Source organism: Schistocerca cancellata, chromosome 9 (assembly GCF_023864275.1).
Source record: "Schistocerca cancellata isolate TAMUIC-IGC-003103 chromosome 9, iqSchCanc2.1, whole genome shotgun sequence".
In the NCBI taxonomy this organism is placed as follows: domain Eukaryota; kingdom Metazoa; phylum Arthropoda; class Insecta; order Orthoptera; family Acrididae; genus Schistocerca; species Schistocerca cancellata.
In genome coordinates, this window is record NC_064634.1 from 13,335,695 (window position 1) to 13,355,669 (window position 19,975).

The 19,975-nt window shown below is 47.2% G+C and overlaps 1 protein-coding gene across 25 annotated transcripts in view; it reads left to right on the plus strand.

Moving 5' to 3' along the window:
- LOC126101588 (mucin-3A-like) overlaps window positions 1–19,975 on the plus strand; it is a 400,051-nt gene that overhangs the window by 262,060 nt on the left and 118,016 nt on the right. For all 25 annotated transcript variants that reach the window (XM_049912245.1, XM_049912250.1, XM_049912247.1 and 22 more), the window contains one exon: window positions 13,674–13,816. In XM_049912245.1, the coding sequence (XP_049768202.1) occupies window positions 13,674–13,816 (143 nt within the window). The remainder of the gene's footprint in view (window positions 1–13,673; window positions 13,817–19,975) is intronic.

The window sequence follows — 19,975 nt, forward strand, 5'->3', positions numbered from 1 at the left end:
CCTGATAAACAAAGTAAGAGCCTACGGAATATCAGACCAGCTGTGTGGCTGGATTGAAGAGTTTTTAGCAAACAGAATACAGCATGTTGTTATCAACGGAGAGACGTCTACAGATGTTAAAGTAACCTCCGGTGTGCCACAGGGGAGTGTTATGGCACCATTGCTTTTCACAATATATATAAATGACCTAGTTGATAGTGTCGGAATTTCCATGCGGCTTTTCGCGGATGATGCTGTAGTATACAGAGAAGTTGCAGCATTAGAAAATTGTAGCGAAATGCAGGAAGATCTGCAGCGGATAGGCACTTGGTGCAGGGAGTGGCAACTGACCCTTAACATAGACAAATGTAATGTATTGAGAATACATAGAAAGAAGGATCCTTTATTGTATGATTATATGATAGCGGAACAAACACTGGTAGCAGTTACTTCTGTAAAATATCTGGGAGTATGCGTGCGGAACGATTTGAAGTGGAATGATCATATAAAATTAATTGTTGGTAAGGCGGGTACCAGGTTGAGATTCATTGGGAGAGTCCTTAGAAAATGTAGTCCATCAACAAAGGAGGTGGCTTACAAAACACTCCTTCGACCTATACTTGAGTATTGCTCATCAGTGTGGGATCCGTACCAGATCGGGTTGACGGAAGAGATAGAGAAGATTCAAAGAAGAGCGGCGCGTTTCGTCACAGGGTTATTTGGTAACCGTGATAGCGTTACGGAGATGTTTAACAAACTCAAGTGGCAGACTCTGCAAGAGAGGCGCTCTGCATCGCGGTGTAGCTTGCTCGCCAGGTTTCGAGAGGGTGCGTTTCTGGATGAGGTATCGAATATATTGCTTCCCCCTACTTATACCTCCCGAGGAGATCACGAATGTAAAATTAGAGAGATTAGAGCGCGCACAGAGGCCTTCAGACAGTGGTTCTTCCCGCGAACCATACGCGACTGGAACAGGAAAGGGAGGTAATGACAGTGGCACGTAAAGTGCCCTCCGCCACACACCGTTGGGTGGCTTGCGGAGTATAAATGTAGATGTAGAACACTATCACATCTCGATTGGTCTGATAAATCACCGAGCCTTAATCCCATACATGATGCCTGAGACTATTTGCTATATGGGGCATTGGCTGAAACTTAGTAGTAAGTACCCCTGAAATTTGTTTTCGGAGTTTTTCGCCGTGGAATGCCTGAACAAAATATTTTCAGTCTACAGGCCATGTCACTTCGAATAAAGCACGCGGTCGTTCGACGATTGTCGACTGACTGGCGGGGACGGCACGGTGTTGCATACGTTTCAGGTGCAACTCACAAAGGGAGACTGGCCATTCCTTCCACACGTTGGGGCAACAGCCTGCCGCATACGTGCTGCGGAGCCACCGACTGAGAACAGTGCTCTGGTCCGTATCCAAGGTGTTACGCCCAGTTAAAGGCGACATATATCTTCCGAGTGGCCTTTGCGTATGCTGTCCCCTAAGAATAGTGCAGCACCTATGCAGGTCAAGCTATTAGCACTATTGAAGAGTGTTGTGCTGAGAACACATGACAAATTAAATCGAGCTCGAGGAGACCGCCGTTGTTGAACATTGCCTGGAAAGCGAACGGAGAACACTGTCTGAAGAGACGAGAGTCTTGGATCGTACCTCATATTATTGTGACTACGTTGTAAATGAGGCGGGTGAGAATACAATAAACTGCAGCAATTTTAATGAAACCAAAGGTACAACACAGGCATTCGCTCCACGGCAAGTGTTCATCTTCAGGAGCGTGATAGGAACGCTACTATTTAGTATCTACGCTACTGGCCATTAAAATTGCTACACCAAGAAGAAATGCAGATGATAAATGGGTATTCATTGGACAAATTATTATACTAGAACTGACATGTGATTACATTTTCACGCAATTTGGGTGCATAGATCCTGAGAAATCGGTACCCAGAACAACCACCTCTGGCCGTAATAACGGCCTTGATACGCCTGGGCATTGAGTCAAACAGAGCTTGGATGACGTCTACAGATACAGCTGCCAATGCAGCTTCAACAAGATACCACAGTTCATCAAGAGTAGTGGCTGGCGTATTGTGACGAGCCAGTTGCTCGGCCACCATTGACCAGACATTTTCAATTGGTGAGAGATCTAGAGTATGTGCTGGCCAGGGCAGCAATCGAACATTTTCTGTATCCAGAAAGGACCGTACAGGACCTACACCATGCGGTTGTCCATTATCCTGCTGAAATGTAGGGTTTCGCAGGGATCGAATGAAGGGTAGAGACAAGGGTCGTAACACATCTGAAATGTAACATCGACTGTTCAAAGTGCCGTCAATGCGAACAAGAGGTGACCGAGACGTGTAACCAATGGTACCCCATACCATCACGCCGGGTGATACGCTAGTATGGCGATGACGAATAGACGCTTCCAACGCGCGTTCACCGCGATGTCGCCAAACACGAATGCGACCATCATGATGCTGTAAACAGAACCTGTATTCATCCGAAAAAATGACGATTTGCCATTCGTGCACCGAGGTTCGTCGTTGAGTACACCATCGTAGGCGCACCTGTCTGTGATGCAGCGTCAAGGCTAACCGCAGCAATGGTCTCCGAGCTGATAGTCCATGCTGCTGCAAACGTCGTCGAACTGTTCGTGCAGACGGTTGTCGTCTTGCAAACGTCCCCATCTGTTGACTCAGGGATCGAGATGTGGCTGCAAGATCCGTTACAGCCATGCGGATAGGATGCCTGTCATCTCGACTGCTAGTGATACGAGGCTGTTAGGATCCAGCACGGCGTTTCGTATTACCCTCCTGAACCCACCGATTCCATATTCTGCTAACAGTCACTGGATCTCGACCAACGCGAGCAGCAACGTCGCGGTACGGTAAACCGCAATCGCGATAGCTACAATCCGACCTTTATCAAAGCCGGGAATGTGATGGTACGCATTTCTCCTCCTTACACGAGGCATCACAACAGCTTTTCACCAGGCAGCGCCGGTCAACAGCTGTTTGTGTAAGAGAAATTGGTTGGAAACTTTCAACATATCAGCACGTTGTAGGTGTCGCCACCGGCGTCAACCTTGTGTGAATGCTCTGAAAAGCTAATCATTTGCATTTCACAGCATCTTCTTCCTGTCGGTTAAATTTCGCGTCTGTAGCACGCCATCTTCGTGGTGTAGCAATTGTAATCGCCTGGTTTCGAGAGGGTGCGTTTCTGGATGAGGTATCGAATATATTGCTTCCCCCTACTTATACCTCCCGAGGAGATCACGAATGTAAAATTAGAGAGATTAGAGCGCGCACAGAGGCTTTCAGACAGTCGTTCTTCCCGCGAACCATACGCGACTGGAACAGGAAAGGGAGATAATGACAGTGGCACGTAAAGTGCCCTCCGCCACACACCGTTGGGTGGCTTGCGGAGTATAAATGTAGATGTAGATGTAGTGTACATAAATGATCTGGCGGACAGCGCGAGCGGCAACGTGCGGTTTTTTGCTGATGATGCTGTAGTGTACGGGGAGGTGTCGAAATGGACTGACTGTAGGAGGATACGACTTAGACGAAATTTTTAGTTGGTGTGATGAACGGTAGGTAGCTCTAAATGTAGAAACATGTTAATTAATGCGGATGAACAGGAGAAAGAAAATGTTCGAATACGGCATTAGTAGTGTCCTTGCTTGACACAGTCACGTCGTTAAATGTCTGGGTATTACATTGCAAAGCGTTGTGAAATGGAGAGAGCATATGACGATTGTGGTAGCGAAGGAGAATGGTCGACTTCGGTTTATTGGAGAAATTTTAGGATTGTGTGGTTCATGTGTAAAGGAGACCGTATATAGGACGCTACGGCGGCCTATTTTTGGATACTGCTCAAGTGTTTGAGATCCGCACCAAGTCTGATTAAAGGAAGGTATCGAACCAACTCTGAGGCTGGCTGCTGGCTGTGTCACCGATAGGTTCGAACAACACGCAGGTGCTACGGAGGTGCTTCGGGAAATCAAATGGGGATCCCTGAAGGGGAGGCGACCTTCTCCTCGAGGAACACTACTGAGTGAATTTACATCTACATCTACATCTACATCTACATTTATACTCCGCAAGCCACCCAAGGGTGTGTGGCGGAGGGCACTTTACGTGCCACTGTCATTACCTCCCTTTCCTGTTCCAGTCGCGTATGGTTCGCGGGAAGAACCACTGTCTGAAAGCCTCTGTGCGCGCTCTAATCTCTCTAATTTTACATTCGTGATCTCCTCGGGAGGTATAAGTAGGGGGAAGCAATATATTCGATACCTCATCCAGAAACGCACCCTCTCGAAACCTGGCGAGCAAGCTACACCGCGATGCAGAGCGCCTCTCTTGCAAAGTCTGCCACTGGAGTTTGTTAAACATCTCCGTAACGCTATCACGCTTACCAAATAACCCTGTGACGAAACGCGCCGCTCTTCTTTGGATCTTCTCTATCTCTTCCGTCAACCCGATCTGGTACACATCCCACACTGATGAGCAATACTCAAGTATAGGTCGAAGGAGTGTTTTGTAAGCCACCTCCTTTGTTGATGGACTACATTTTCTAAGGACTCTCCCAATGAATCTCAACCTGGTACCCGCCTTACCAACAATTAATTTTATATGATCATTCCACTTCAAATAGTTCCGCACGCATAGTCCCAGGTATTTTACAGAAGTAACTGCTACCAGTGTTTGTTCCGCTATCATATAATCATACAATAAAGGATCCTTCTTTCTACGTATTCGCAATACATTACATTTGTCTATATTAAGGGTCAGTTGCCACTCCCTGCACCAAGTGCCTATCCGCTGCAGATCTTCCTGCATTTCGCTACAATTTTCTAATGCTGCAACTTCTCTGTATACTACAGCATCATCCGCGAAAAGCCGCATGGAACTTCCGACACTATCTACTAGGTCATTTATATATATTGTGAAAAGCAATGGTCCCATAACACTCCCCTGTGGCACGCCAGAGGTTACTTTAACGTCTGTAGACGTCTCTCCGTTGAGAACAACATGCTGTGTTCTGTTTGCTAAAAACTCTTCAATCCAGCCACACAGCTGGTCTGATATTCCGTAGGCTCTTACTTTGTTTATCAGGCGACAGTGCGGAACTGTATCGAACGCCTTCCGGAAGTCAAGAAAAATAGCATCTACCTGGCTGCAGACAGATTCTATTGCCGCCAACATACATTTCGCGCAAGGACCGCGAAGATATTATACGACGAATTGGGGCTCATATGGAGGAATATATGCAGTCGTTTTTCCCTCGCTCTGTTTGCAAGTGGAACAGGAAAGGAAATGACAAGTAGTGGTGCAGGGTACCCTCCGCCACGCACCGAACGGCGGCTTGCGGAGTACGTGCGTGGATTTAGATGTACACGGGGCGGGACTTGGATGTCGAGCGAGGTGGCAGTGACAGCTCCAAAAGTGGCGCCGGGGCTGTGCGCCACCTCACTCACGTCACTGCTCCAGCGGTGGTCCGGAGCTGCTGTGAGTTGCCCGACTCGCCTTCCTGCGCAAAACGTCACTTCGGCCCCCACTGGAAGGTTCCAGACGTCGCTGTCCCACTTACACTACTGGCCATTAAAATTGCTACACCAAGAACAAATGCAAGTGATGAACGGGTATCAATTGCACAAATATATTATACTGGAACTGACATGTCATTACATTTTCACGCAATTTGGGTGCATAGATCCTGAGAAATCAGTACCCAGAACAACCACCTCTGGCCGTAATAACGGCTTTCATACGCCTGGGCATTAACAGAGCTTGGACGGCGTATACAGGTACAGCTGCCCATGCAACTTCAACACTATACCACAGTTCATCAAGAGTAGTGACTGGCGTATTGTGACGAGCCAGTTGCTCGGCCACCATTGACCAGACTTTTCAATTGGTGAGAGATCTGGAGAATGCGCTGGCCAGGGCAGCAGTCGAACATTTTCTGTATCCAGAAGGGCCCGTACAGGACCTGCAACATGCGGTCGTGCATTATCCAGCTGAAATGTAGGGTTTCACAGGGATCGAATGAAGGGTAGGGCCACGGGTCGTAACACATGTGAAATGTAACGTCCACTGTTCAAAGTGCCGTCAATGCGAACAAGAGGTGACCGAGCCGTGTAACCGATGGCACCCCACACCATCAGGCTTGGTCATACGCCAGTATGGCGATGACGAATACACGCTTCCAATGTGTGTTCACCGCGATGTCGCCAAACACGGATGCGACCGTCATGATGCTGTAAACAGAACCGGGATTCATCCGAAAAAATGACGTTTTGCGATTCGCGCACCCAGGTTCGTCGTTGAGCACACCATCGCAGGCGCTCCTGTCTGTGATGCAGCGTCAACGATAACCGCAGCCATGGTCTCCGAGCTGATGGTCCATGGTGCTGCAAACGTCGTCGAACTGTTCGTGGAGATGGTTGTTGTCTTGCAAACATCCCCATCTGTTGACTCAGGGATGGAGATGTGACTGCACCATCCGTTACAGCCACGCGGATAAGATGCCTGTCATCTCGACTGTTAGTGATACGAGGCCGTTGGGATCCAGCACGACGTTCCGTATTACCCTTCTGAACCCACCGATTCCATATTCTGCTAACAGTCATTGGATCTCGACCAACGCGAGCAGCAATGACGCGATACGATAAACGGCAATCGCGATAGGCTACAATCCGACCTTTATCAAAGCCGGAAACGTTATGGTACGCATTTCTCCTCCTTACACGAGGCATCACCACAACGTTTCACCAGGCAACGCCGGTCAACTGGTGTTTGTGTATGAGAAATCGGTTGGAAACTTTCCTCGTGTCAGCACGTTGTAGGTGTCGCCATCGGCTCCATCCTTGTGTGAAAAGCTAATCATTTGCTTATCACAGCATCTTCTTCCTGTCGGTTAAATTTCGCGTGTATAGCACGTCATGTTCGTGGTGTAGCAATTTTAATGGCCAGTAGTGTATATCCCAGGAAGTGGTATTTTACTTCTGGTGAGGTATAAGTCGAAAGCCTGAGTGTTTTATTCGAAGTGTCATGGCTTGTAAATCGAGAATATTTTTTTCATTCCCGTAATTTTTTAGTTCTACGGGATCTAATTATTAATGAATGTCTTCAAGTGGACATGACATAACGAGGCCTGATCAACAAAGACTGAGACCTGATGTTTTCACAGATGCTTGTAACTCCATTTCAATGTTTACAAAAATTTTTTAAAGTACTCCACTCCTACTTGAATGCACTTTTTATAGGGTCTCTGCCAGTACTCAAACACATGGTGCAAGTCATTCTTTGTCATGTTCTTGAGAATCGCTTCACATTTCTTGAGTACCGTTTCAGAGTTCTCAAATCGAGTGCGCCGATGTGATGGGTCTGAAAAACATTCCGGTTGCAATATCAGGGCTTTAAGGCGGATGCGGCGCACAGGTAATGCTAAATTGAGCGCTCGGTGTATCAGGCCATGCAGAAACTGTGTGACTTCAATTGTGACCTGGGGCTGCACACTGTCATGATGAAATCGCCACCCAATCCGAGAAAGTTGTGGTCGTTTACTTACGGTTTAGGCAGTACTAACATGTAGTACCCTGCTGTAACAGTAGTGTGAGGAGGAACTGCATGCCGGTAAATCATTCCATGACACTCAAAAAATTTGATCACCTTCGCTTTCCCTGGAGATGGAAGAATTTTGGTTTTTTTTTTTGTGATTTCCGCACTGTACTCGATCGTTTACCTTCAACATCATAACGATGCATCATAATGACTCATCATCGGTGACCACGTCTCCTCCACCAGCAAAAGAGACGCAGCGCCTCACGGTTTGTCTCCATTCGCACAGCCTTTTGTTCGGGAGTAAACCAACATTCAACGGGCACAAACACGGGTCGCAAGATAGTTATGTATAATCGTAAAGACACTGCCATACGAAATTATCAACACTTCACTGAGGTTACGACACGTTATCCGTCTATCTTCACGGACGATCACGGCAGCTGTGTTGTCTCGACTTCAGTCATAGCAGAAACCGAAACATCGACCCCTCCTTGCTTAAAATAGACAGTCCTACTTCTTTGAAGTCTCTGAACCATCTAAACACAGTTGCACGAGGCAGTACGTCTTCGCCGTGCGCTTACCGCTTGTAATTTCCGTGCTGTGTGATTTAAACGAACATAGATTTTTCAGTGCGCAGTACTGCTGTTCTCACGTCACCTCCGTTGTTTGGTATGCGAAATGCAAAGATCATGTAGGAAAAAAAATAGAGCATTAGGGTATGTCTAATATTTACGTTAGTAGGTTTTCTTCAAAATTTGGACCCCTCTTCTTAAGATTTGGTGAGATGTGGTAGGACCCTCTGCCCCCTCACGTGAGGTTTAACCCCGTAGTCGCGTAAAAATACGTAAAAATGGAACTTTTATTTGTTTTCAATATTGATTAAAACACTTTAATAAAACCATGTTTTATTTGTAAAGTGCATAAAAATGTTTTCAACACGTGTTTAAAAACACTGCATTTTAAGCATGCCATCCCTGGGTAGTATTCGGACGGACAGACAGACAGAGAAGAGGCGGGCAAGAAGGCTCTACGAAAATAGACCGTTGTTAACCGTTCTGACTAACCTTTAAAAAAAATTGACCTTTTGTTGGTATATTATATACACTCCTGGAAATGGAAAAAAGAACACATTGACACCGGTATGTCAGACCCACCATACTTGCTCCGGACACTGCGAGAGGGCTGTACAAGCAATGATCACACGCACGGCACAGCGGACACACCAGGAACCGCGGTGTTGGCCGTCGAATGGCGCTAGCTGCGCAGCATTTGTGCACCGCCGCCGTCAGTGTCAGCCAGTTTGCCGTGGCATACGGAGCTCCATCGCAGTCTTTAACACTGGTAGCATGCCGCGACAGCGTGGACGTGAACCGTATGTGCAGCTGACGGACTTTGAGCGAGGGCGTATAGTGGGCATGCGGGAGGCCGGGTGGACGTACCGCCGAATTGCTCAACACGTGGGGCGTGAGGTCTCCACAGTACATCGATGTTGTCGCCAGTGGTCGGCGGAAGGTGCACGTGCCCGTCGACCTGGGACCGGACCGCAGCGACGCACGGATGCACGCCAAGACCGTAGGATCCTACGCAGTGCCGTAGGGGACCGCACCGCCACTTCCCAGCAAATTAGGGACACTGTTGCTCCTGGGGTATCGGCGAGGACCATTCGCAACCGTCTCCATGAAGCTGGGCTACGGTCCCGCACACCGTTAGGCCGTCTTCCGCTCACGCCCCAACATCGTGCAGCCCGCCTCCAGTGGTGTCGCGACAGGCGTGAATGGAGGGACGAATGGAGACGTGTCGTCTTCAGCGATGAGAGTCGCTTCTGCCTTGGTGCCAATGATGGTCGTATGCGTGTTTGGCGCCGTGCAGGTGAGCGCCACAATCGGGACTGCATACGACCGAGGCACACAGGGCCAACACCCGGCGTCATGGTGTGGGGAGCGATCTCCTACACTGGCCGTACACCACTGGTGATCGTCGAGGGGACACTGAATAGTGCACGGTACATCCAAACCGTCATCGAACCCACCGTTCTACCATTCCTAGACCGGCAATGGAACTTGCTGTTGCAACAGGACAATGCACGTCCGCATGTATCCCGTGTCACCCAACGTGCTCTAGAAGGTGTAAGTCAACTACCCTGGCCAGCAAGATCTCCGGATCTGTCCCCCATTGAGCATGTTTGGGACTGGATGAAGCGTCGTCTCACGCGGTCTGCACGTCCAGCACGAACGCTGGTCCAACTGAGGCGCCAGGTGGAAATGGCATGGCAAGCCGTTCCACAGGACTACATCCAGCATCTCTACGATCGTCTCCATGGGAGAATAGCAGCCTGCATTGCTGCGAAAGGTGGATATACACTGTACTAGTGCCGACATTGTGCATGCTCTGTTGCCTGTGTCTGTGTGCCTGTGGTTCTGTCAGTGTGATCATGTGATGTATCTGACCCCAGGAATGTGTCAATAAAGTTTCCCCTTCCTGGGACAATGAATTCACGGTGTTCTTATTTCAATTTCCAGGAGTGTACATTAAATTTCATTGAACCTTTACTTTGCAGATGAAAGAAAACATTGTTCGTACCTTCATTTCAACCATACGATTACGTATCTTTACAATGTCTAGGTTTATATGATGACTAAAAGAATTCTTGTCGGTCAACTTCAGCTTAGCTTCTAACCATTAACTTCTTACTCGCATGTGTGTTTCTACTTGTCCGCGTACTGCTTAATAAAAGGATTGTAAAACTACAAAAATTAATGTTGAATTCAGTAACATGGGCTTCAGACGCTTTGCAGAATATCACGAACAGCTCACTCATTGACATGCAGTGATTTCGACCGGCAAGGCACAAAACTCCTCAAATCAAGTGTAACACTTGTGCGACACCTGTTTCAAAACGGACAAACCTGGGTATGCAGATGTGCGAAGTTCTCAGTTCAGTTCAGAGAGGCCATAAAGATTGGTGGGGACCTTAATATTGTTATCCTGGGGATTAATTACATAAAACAAAATGTTATCCGTTATACACTGAAGCGCCAAAGAAACTGGTATAGGCATGCGTATTCAAATGCAGAGATATGTAAACAGGCAGAATACGGCAACGCCTATATAAGACAAGAAGTGTCTGGCGCAGTTGTCAGATCGGGTACTGCTGCTACAGTGGCAGGTGTGAGTCTGAACGTGGTGGCACAGTCGGCGCACGAGCGGTGGGTCGCAGCACCTCCGAGGTAGTGATGAAGTGGGGATTTCCCCGTACGACCATTTCACGAAATGCAGTTACAAGCATCTGTAAAATCATCAGGTCTCAGTCTTTGTTGGTCAGACCTCGATGTCACGTTCACTTGAAACCACTCATTAATAATTAGATCCCGTAGAACTAAAAAATTACGGGAATATCAGGAATCGGGTAAAACATGAAATCTCCGACATTGCTACGGCCGGAAAAAGATCCTGCAACAACGGGACGAACGACGACTAAAGAGAATCGTTCAAAGTGACAGAAGTGCAACCCTTCCGCAAATTGTTGCAGATTTCAATGCTGGGCCATCAATAAGTGTCAGCGTGTGAAACCATTCAACGAAACATCATCGATACGGGCTTTCGTAGCCGAAGGCCCACTGTTGTACCCTTGATGACTGCACAGCACAATGCTTTACGTCTCGCATGGGCCAGTCAACACCTACATTTGGCTGTTGATGACTGGAAACATGTTGAGTGGTCGGACGAGTTCCGTTTCAAATTGTATCGAGCGGATGGACGTGTACGGGTATGGAGACAATCTCATGAATCCTTGGTCCCTTCCTGTCAGCAGGGGGCTGTTCAAGTTAGTGAAAGCTCTGTAATGGTGTGGGGCGTGTGCTGTTGGAGTGCTGTGGGGCCCCTGATACGTCTAGATGCGACTCTGACAGGTGACACGTACGTAAGCATCCTGTTCGATCAACTGCATCCATTCATGTCCATTCTGCATTCCGACGGACTTTGGTAATTCCAGCAGGACAATGCGACACACTACCGAATTGCTACAGAGTGGCTTCAGGAAGACTATTCTGAGCTTAAATACTTCCACTGGCCACCAAACTCCAACATTATCGAGTATATCTGGGATGGCTTGCAACGTGCTGTTCAGGAGAGATCTCCACTCCATCGTGCTCTTGCGGATTTGTGGACAGCCCTGCAGGATTCATGGTGTCAGTTCCCTCCAGCACTGCTTCAGACATTAGTCGAGTCCACGCGACGTCGTGCTGCAGTACTTCTGCGTGCTCGCGGGGCCCTACACGATGTTAGGCAGGTGTACCAGTTTCTTTGGCTCTTCAGTGTAGCAATGTGTATTCTCAGAATTCAGAAGTTGACGTGAGGTTTCCATTGACCCCTGTCCCTTTTAAATGAGGTTTGATGAGATTTTCCCCGGCCTCCCATCACCACTCTTTGCTCACGTAATGAACGGGATGTCCCTTTACTATCACACTAAAGATACGAGAGTGCGGCGCCCTGTCATCATTAGACATTAAAACTCGCTCTTTTCAAATATTCATAGCACAGATAGGAAACTGCCACTGAAGCTACAGTCTTTGTTGATCAGCCCTCTCACTTGAAGAAAGTTGTCGGCTCTCGTCCTCACCGAGCCGCTGCCATTACCGAGGCTAGAGGCGAAGTTACACAATATTACCGTGATGTCTCCTGCGGGTAACTACACTACTGGCCATTAAAATTGCTACACCAAGAAGAAATGCAGATGATAAACGGGTATTCATTGGACAAATATATTATACTAGAACTGACATGTGATTACATTTTCACACAGTTTGGGTGCAGAGATCCTGAGAAATCAGTACCCAGAACAACCACCTCTGGCCGTAATAACGGCCTTCATACGCCTGGGCATTGAGTCAAACAGAGCTTGGATGGCGTGTACAGGTACAGCTGCCCATGCAACTTCAACACTATACCACAGTTCATCAAGAGTAGTGACTGGCGTATTGTGACGAGCCAGTTGCTCGGCCACCATTGACCAGACTTTTCAATTGGTGAGCGATATGGAGAATGTGCTGAGCATGGCAGCAGTCGAACATTTTCTGTACCCAGAAAGGCCCGTACAGGACCTGCAACATGCGGTCGTGCATTACCCTGCTGAAATGTAGGGTTTCGCATCTGAAATGTAACGTCCACTGTTCAAACTGCCGTCAATGCAAACTAGAGGTGACTGAGACGTGTGACCAATCGCACCCCATACCATCACGCCGGGTGATACGCCAGTATGGCGATGACGAATACACGCTTCCAACGCGCGTTCACCGCGATGTCGCCAAACACGGATGCGACCATTTTGATGCTGTAAACAGAACCGGGATTCATCCGAAAAAATGACGTTTTGCCATCCGTCGTGGAGTACACCATCGCAGGCGCTCCTGTCTGTGATCAAGGGTAACCGCAGCCACGGTCTCCGAGCTGATAGTCTATGCTCCTGCAAACGTCGTCGAACTGTTCGTGCACATGGTTGTTGTCTTGTAAACGTCCCCATCTGTTCACCAGGGATCGAGACGTGACTGCACGATCCGTTACAGCCATGCGGATAAGATGCCTGTCATCTAGACTGCTAGTGATACGAGGCCGTTGGGATCCAGCACGGCGTTCCGTAGTACGCTCCTGAACTCACCGATTCCATATTCTGCTAACAGTCATTGGATCTCGACCAACGCGAGCAACAATATCGCAATACTGTAAACAGCAATCGCGATAGGCTACAATCCGACCTTCATCAAAGTCGGAAACGTGATGGTACGCATTTCTCCTCCTTACACGAGGCATCAAAACAACGTTTCACCAGGCAACACCGGTCAACTGCTGTTTTTGTATGACAAATCGGTTGCAAACTTTCCTGATTTCAGCACGTTGTAGGTCTCGCCACCGGCGCTAACCTTGTGTGTATGCCTTGAAAAGCTAATCACGTGCATATCATAGCATCTTCTTCCTGTCGGTTAAATGTCGCGTCTGTAGCACGTCATCTTGGTGGTGTAGCAATTTTAATGGCCAGTAGTGTATTTTGTCGTCCAGTGTGCTTACTTTTGTAGCCTGGTGTGTGAATGAAACGACGAGACCACCGCCTGTGTTGCAGACTACGTGGCGTCCCGGGTGAGCGTCCACCCGGTGGGCGTGGCTGGCTGTCAGCTGACCATCGACGCATTCCTGCGTGCCGGCTCCTACGCGTTCAGCGTCCGCGCCAACCTCGCCGGCACCTCCTCTGTCGCCACAACGGAGGTGAGTTCCACGGACAGCCGCTCGCCCTGCCACGAGACCCACAGCCGGGCGCTTCCTCCGCTACACTGGCACACCTCCAGAGTATTGACTCGTATTGTCCACAGGCTCACCCCTAGGAGCACCGACAATACGGGGTCTTTATAAATTAGTTACGCAAAAGTAACCTTTAATTATGAAAGGGGTAAATAACTTACAGAAATGTTTGGTACAGCACTGAATGCAGTATATCTTCAAAGTTCTATTGCCGCGTAAACTGTTAGTTTCCGACATTCCCGCTAGGTGACATGCGCAAACGAGTTATTCCAACAGTCATCGCGCAGCATTGTTTACGGTTTCACGAAACCAAATCTGCTGCTACAGTTCAGAGACAATTCGGGACCAAATATCGCAAGCCATCACTTCTAAGACAAACTGTGAATTGGTACGATCGTTTCACCGAAACTGGCTTCGTGTCACGTAGGACACCAGGTCGTGGTCGGCCAGCAGTCGTTCAGGCAGCAATTGAACAAGTTCGGCGTTTCTGTAATACCTTCCACACCGTAATACTAAAATTTCAGTGGTGCAAAGATTGGCATCTTCCAGAATGAGATTTTCACTCTGGAGCGGAGTGTGTGCTGATATGAAACTTCCTTTCAGATTAAAACTGAGTGTCGGACCGAGACTCGAACTCGGGACCTTTGCCTTTTGCTCTACCATCTGAGCTACCCAAGCAAGTTACCTGCAAGTTTCGCAGAAGAGCTTCTGTTAAGTTTCGAGGTACTGGCGGAAGTAAAGCTGTGAGGGCGGGGCGTGAGTCGTGCTTGAGTAGCTCAGATGGTAGAGCACTTGCCCTAAAATGGCAAACGTCCCGAGTTCGAGTCGCGGTCCGGCACACAGTTTTAATCTGCCAGGAAATCTCACTGGCAACTTGCTTTAAATGTTCATAAATGTAAAACTGTGCATGTTACAAAACGAAAAAAAACGTAATATCCCACTACTATGATATTAATGGGACACAATTGGAATCGAGCAACTCCAACAAATACCTGGATGTAACACTTTGCAGGGATATCAAAGGAAATGATCGTATAGGCTCAGCTGCGGGTAAAGCAGGTGGTAGACATCGGTTTTTGGTAGAATACTGGGCAAGTGCAATCAGTCTATAAAGGAGATTGCTTGCAAATCACTTGTGCGACCCATTTTAGAATCTGTTCTAGTGTGTGGGACCCGTACCAAATGGGATTAACAGGGGATATTGAACGTGTACAGAGAATGGCAGCACGAATGATCACAGGTTTCTTTGACCCGTGGGAGAGCGTTACAGTGATGCTGTAGAAGCTGAACTGGCACACACTTGAAGATAGACGTAAACTAACCCGAGGAAGTCTACTAACAAAGTTTCAAGGACCAGTTTTAAATGATGACTCTGCGAATGTACCATAACCCCTACGTATCGCCACACAGGGATCGTGAGGACAACATTAGAATAATTACAGCACGCACAGACGCATTCGAACAATCATTCTTCCCGCGCTCCACAATTAAATAAAACGGGAAGAAACGCTCTACCATGCGCCTTGCGATGGTTTGCAGAGTATAGATGCAGATGTATATTAGACACAATTCTAAGCTGGCACACCTCGTCGATTTACCTGGACTACGAATGCAGGTCTGCCGAACTTGTTCAGTTTGTGCATCATTCACTACTGGCCGACCCCAGCTCAGCGTCCTGCGCGATACACAGCCAATTTCGGTGAAACGGTTTTACCAATCGAAGTAGTTTCTCTTTGAGTTGGTGGCTTGCTATATTTAGTCCTTAATTGTCTCTGATCTGTAGTAGCGGATTTGAATTCATGAACCCACAAAAAGGAAAACACTGCGCACACTCTGCGCCGTTGTATGACTCCACGATGACTGTTAGAACAATTCCTTCGGGCACGCCACATACGGAGAACGTTGGAAAGTAATGTTGTTAGGCGGGAATAAAACCTGAAGATATACTCAGTTCAGTGCTGTATCAAATTTCTGCAAGTTATTTACCCCTTTCATAATCAAAGGTTACTTCTGCATAAGCAATTCATAAACATCCTGTATTTCGGAGGTTGTTCAGGACTGTTCTCTGAGTGTTTTGGTAGAAGCGATTCATGGTCTCCTATGGTTCCTTACACACCAACTGCGTTTCATTTGATTTCTCCCCCCCCCCCCTCCTCCATCCACCCGCCCCCATTTATCTTTGTATTTCACTGAAAATACTTGCACATCAGTTCCAATGTCGACAGAAAGCGTTCTGTGGCTTGTTCGGAAACACATTTGTTCCGTCCATTCACAGTAGCTGCTGTTGATGATGATGATGATGATGATGATGATGATGATGATGATGTTTGGTTTGTGGGGAGCTCAACTGCGCGGTCATCAGCGACCGTACGAAGTTCCAATTTTTACACGGTCCAATTTTTTTACTCAGTCCAGTCTAGCCACTGTCACGCATGGTGATGATAATGATGATGAAATGATGAGGACAACGCAAACACACAGTACCCGAGCAGAGAAAATTCCCAATCCAGCCGGGAGTCGAACCTGCGACCCGTTGATGCAGAGACAGGTAGCTGCTGTTGACAACAGTTGCTGTGTAAGTCGTCACACATAATACGTACCCGTAATCAACGCTAATTTCCTGGAAAGAAGTTAAGTTGTACTCTGAGTGACCTGTTGGCAATACCTAACGTTTACAAATTATTGTTGTAAGAAACTTTAATGTTCTTTTAAGTAGTACCCTAAAGTAGGTAACTAATTCAGATTCATATATAATATCTGGAATTCAAGGTAAGAGAGGTAGCTTCTAGATGAAGCTGCTTGTTTAAAGCAGGTTTCAAATCAGCATCAGAATGTCACTGTCATATTTCTCCTCCTTCCGCTCCTTACTTTTTCTGTCTGTAGCGAGGTGTCTTTCTTTCACGAGCCAGATCTCCACACAAATGAAGTGTCTGATAGAACAGCTGTAAAGGAGATTCCACTGATTTGATAAACATCAAGTTGGCAGCACTCTTTAGGTGCAGTGATGCTCTTAATGAGGTAAAAACTAGATTCATCTGTGAAAATACCCTCCCATATTCACCGCTGGATATCGGTATGCAATTAATTGTGTTTATGAGAGGCAGTAGGAAGCTGGACATTTCTTCTAGGATGTGTCAAGAACCCCTGATTGCTTTTCTTTCAGGAAGTATGAATCCGTGAAATAAGGTTTTTTTCATTGCATCCTCACCAAAAGTTATTGCAGCATTGTAAAATCAGTAATAAAGCTCTAGTACTTTAGTGCGTAAAGAAATAAGCTATTGAAACTTCCTGGCAAATTGAAACTGTCTGCCGGTCCGAGACTCGAACTCGGGACCTTTGCCTTTCGCGGAAAAGTTCTCTATCGACTGAGCTGCCCAAGCACGACTCACGACCCGTCCTCATAGCTTCAACTCTGCCAGTACCTCGCCTCCTGCCTTCTAAACTTGACAGGAGCTCACCTGCGGATCTTACAGAACTAGCACTTCTGGAAGAATAGCCTCTTCCTTACTTAAAAGTCTATCTTCCATTCGGTTGCATAACTCTAATAGAACTTGATGTTTTCGCTGGGTATCAGAACTACTGCGTAATCTTACGATTCACTTCCACTCAAACTCTAATAGAATTCCACACTTCGCCTCGATTTTTCCAACACTGAATACGAAAGTGAACAAACGACGCTGCTGCATAACATTAAAATCAATGCCTTCTCAAAATTTTGAAATCTGACCGCATAAGGCTACAATTTATTTCTATACTTCTTAACAGTCACATGTGAAAAGACTTCAACAATCCTATAAAGGTCGCTATTCCAGTCACTTTTTGAGAAGGCTATAAGAATGGCCGTCATGACACCTGAAACGAATGCCAACATACCATTTAAATAGGCCCCAGAAATAGACAAAATCTAATATCATTAGCTGCTTTTGATAATAATATCACTGACGTGCGATTTTTTTGTCTTTTAATACAAATAAAATGTAACTTCTTTCCTCGCGGAGAATTCAAAAAGTCGAAGGAGGCGCATCCCCGAGCGTACCCCCAGAAACTGAGCACTGCCTACATATAGCCACTGAGGATGCCACATAGCAAGCAATACCCAGAATGGTGGCAGAGTTCTGCTCAGTCGGCACATAGTTGCCGCATACCAAATGGTTTAATGCGGGCGCTTCTTGAAAGCATGTAAGGCGTGTGACGCAGCCCTAATGCTTGCCCAGGCTAGCCTCTGTCTCAGAGAAAGACGGTCACATAAAATTAATTTCATAGTTCCGACCACAGATTCGGACTGCCTACAACATTTCGACCTCATTCGTAATAATCTCATACAGGAACAATAATTAATTAAGAAGTTATAAAACTTAATTGGTGAATATGGGCATGCAGGCTTTGTCGGCGAATGTCGATGATTAAGTTTTCTCAGTTTACTAGCAGAGTCAAGGCGCCGTTGTATGGCCTGAAGATGACGAGTAGGAAACTTGTCGAAACGTTGCCGCAGAACGACGCCTTGACTCGGCCGATAACCCGAGAAGACTTCATCGCTAAGTAATGAATTTATGCAGTCACATTATTTTTCCTCGGCAAACGGATACTACCGATGGACTGCCTACTTGGAGGACCATCGGATGAAGGGGACGAAATAATTTCCACATTCGTCATCTGTTTACTATACCAATTGCTCATGATGGCGAAATTCTTTAAAAGTTCCTCGCCGTTACATTTGAAAATAAGTTGAGACCGTGCGGTGGCAGACACATACCAGTTCCTCCTTCGTTCGACGTACTGGCTAGCAAACGTGTGCTCCGACCTGGGAGTCGAAAGACCGAGCCACTCTCCAAGCTCATTCGGTTGCTGATCTTGGACGAGTACGCGAGGTGCATTCAAGTTCTAAGGCCTCCGATTTTTTTTCTAATTAACTACTTATCCGAAATCGATGAAACTGGCGTTAGTTCTCGACGTAATCGCCCTGCAGACGTACACATTTTTCACAACGCTGACGCCATGATTCCATGGCAGCGGCGAAGGCTTCTTTAGGAGTCTGTTTTGACCACTGGAAAATCGCTGAGGCAATAGCAGCACGGCTGGTGAATGTGCGGCCACGGAGAGTGTCTTTCATTGTTGGAAAAAGCCAAAAGTCACTAGGAGCCAGTGAGTCACTGGTGAGTAGGGAGCATGAGGAATCACTTCAAAGTTGTTATCACGAAGAAACTGTTGCGTAACGTTAGCTCGATGTGCTGATGCGTTGTCTTGGTAAAACAGCACACGCGCAGCCCTTCCCGGACGTTTCTGTTGCAGTGCAGGAAGGAATTTGTTCTTCAAAATATTTTCGTAGGATGCACCTGTTACCGTAGTGCCCTTTGGAACGCAATGGGTAAGGATTACACCCTCGCTGTCCCAGAACATGGACACCATCATTTTTTCAGCACTGGCGGTTACCCGAAATTTTTTTGATGGCGGTGAATCTGTGTGCTTCCATTGAGCTGACTGGCGCTTTGTTTCTGGATTGAAAAATGGCATCCACGTCTCATCCATTGTCACAACCGACTAAAAGAAAGTCCCATTCATGCTGTCGTTGCGCGTCAACATTGCTTGGCAACATGCCACACGGGCAGCCATGTGGTCGTCCATCAGCATTCGTGGCACCCACCTGGATGACACTTTTCGCATTTTCAGGTCGTCATGCAGGATTGTGTGCACAGAACCCATAGAAATGCCAACTCTGGAGGAGATCTGTTCAACGGTCATTCGGCGATCCCCCAAAACAATTCTCTCCACTTTCTCGATCATGTCGTCAGACCGGCTTGTGCGAGCCCGAGGTTGTTTCGGTTTGTTGTCACACGATGTTCTGCCTTCATTAAACTGTCGCACCCACGGACGCACTTTCGACACATCCATAACTCCATCACCACATGTCTCCTTCAACTGTTGATGAATTTCAATTGGTTTCACACCACGCAAATTCGGAAAACGAATGATTGCACGCTGTTCAAGTAAGGAAAACGTCGCCATTTTAAGTATTTAAAACAGTTCTCATTCTCGCCGCTGGCGGTAAAATTCCATCTGCCGTACGGTGCTGCCATCTCTGGGACGTATTGACAATGAACGCGGCCTCATTTTGAAACAATGCGCATG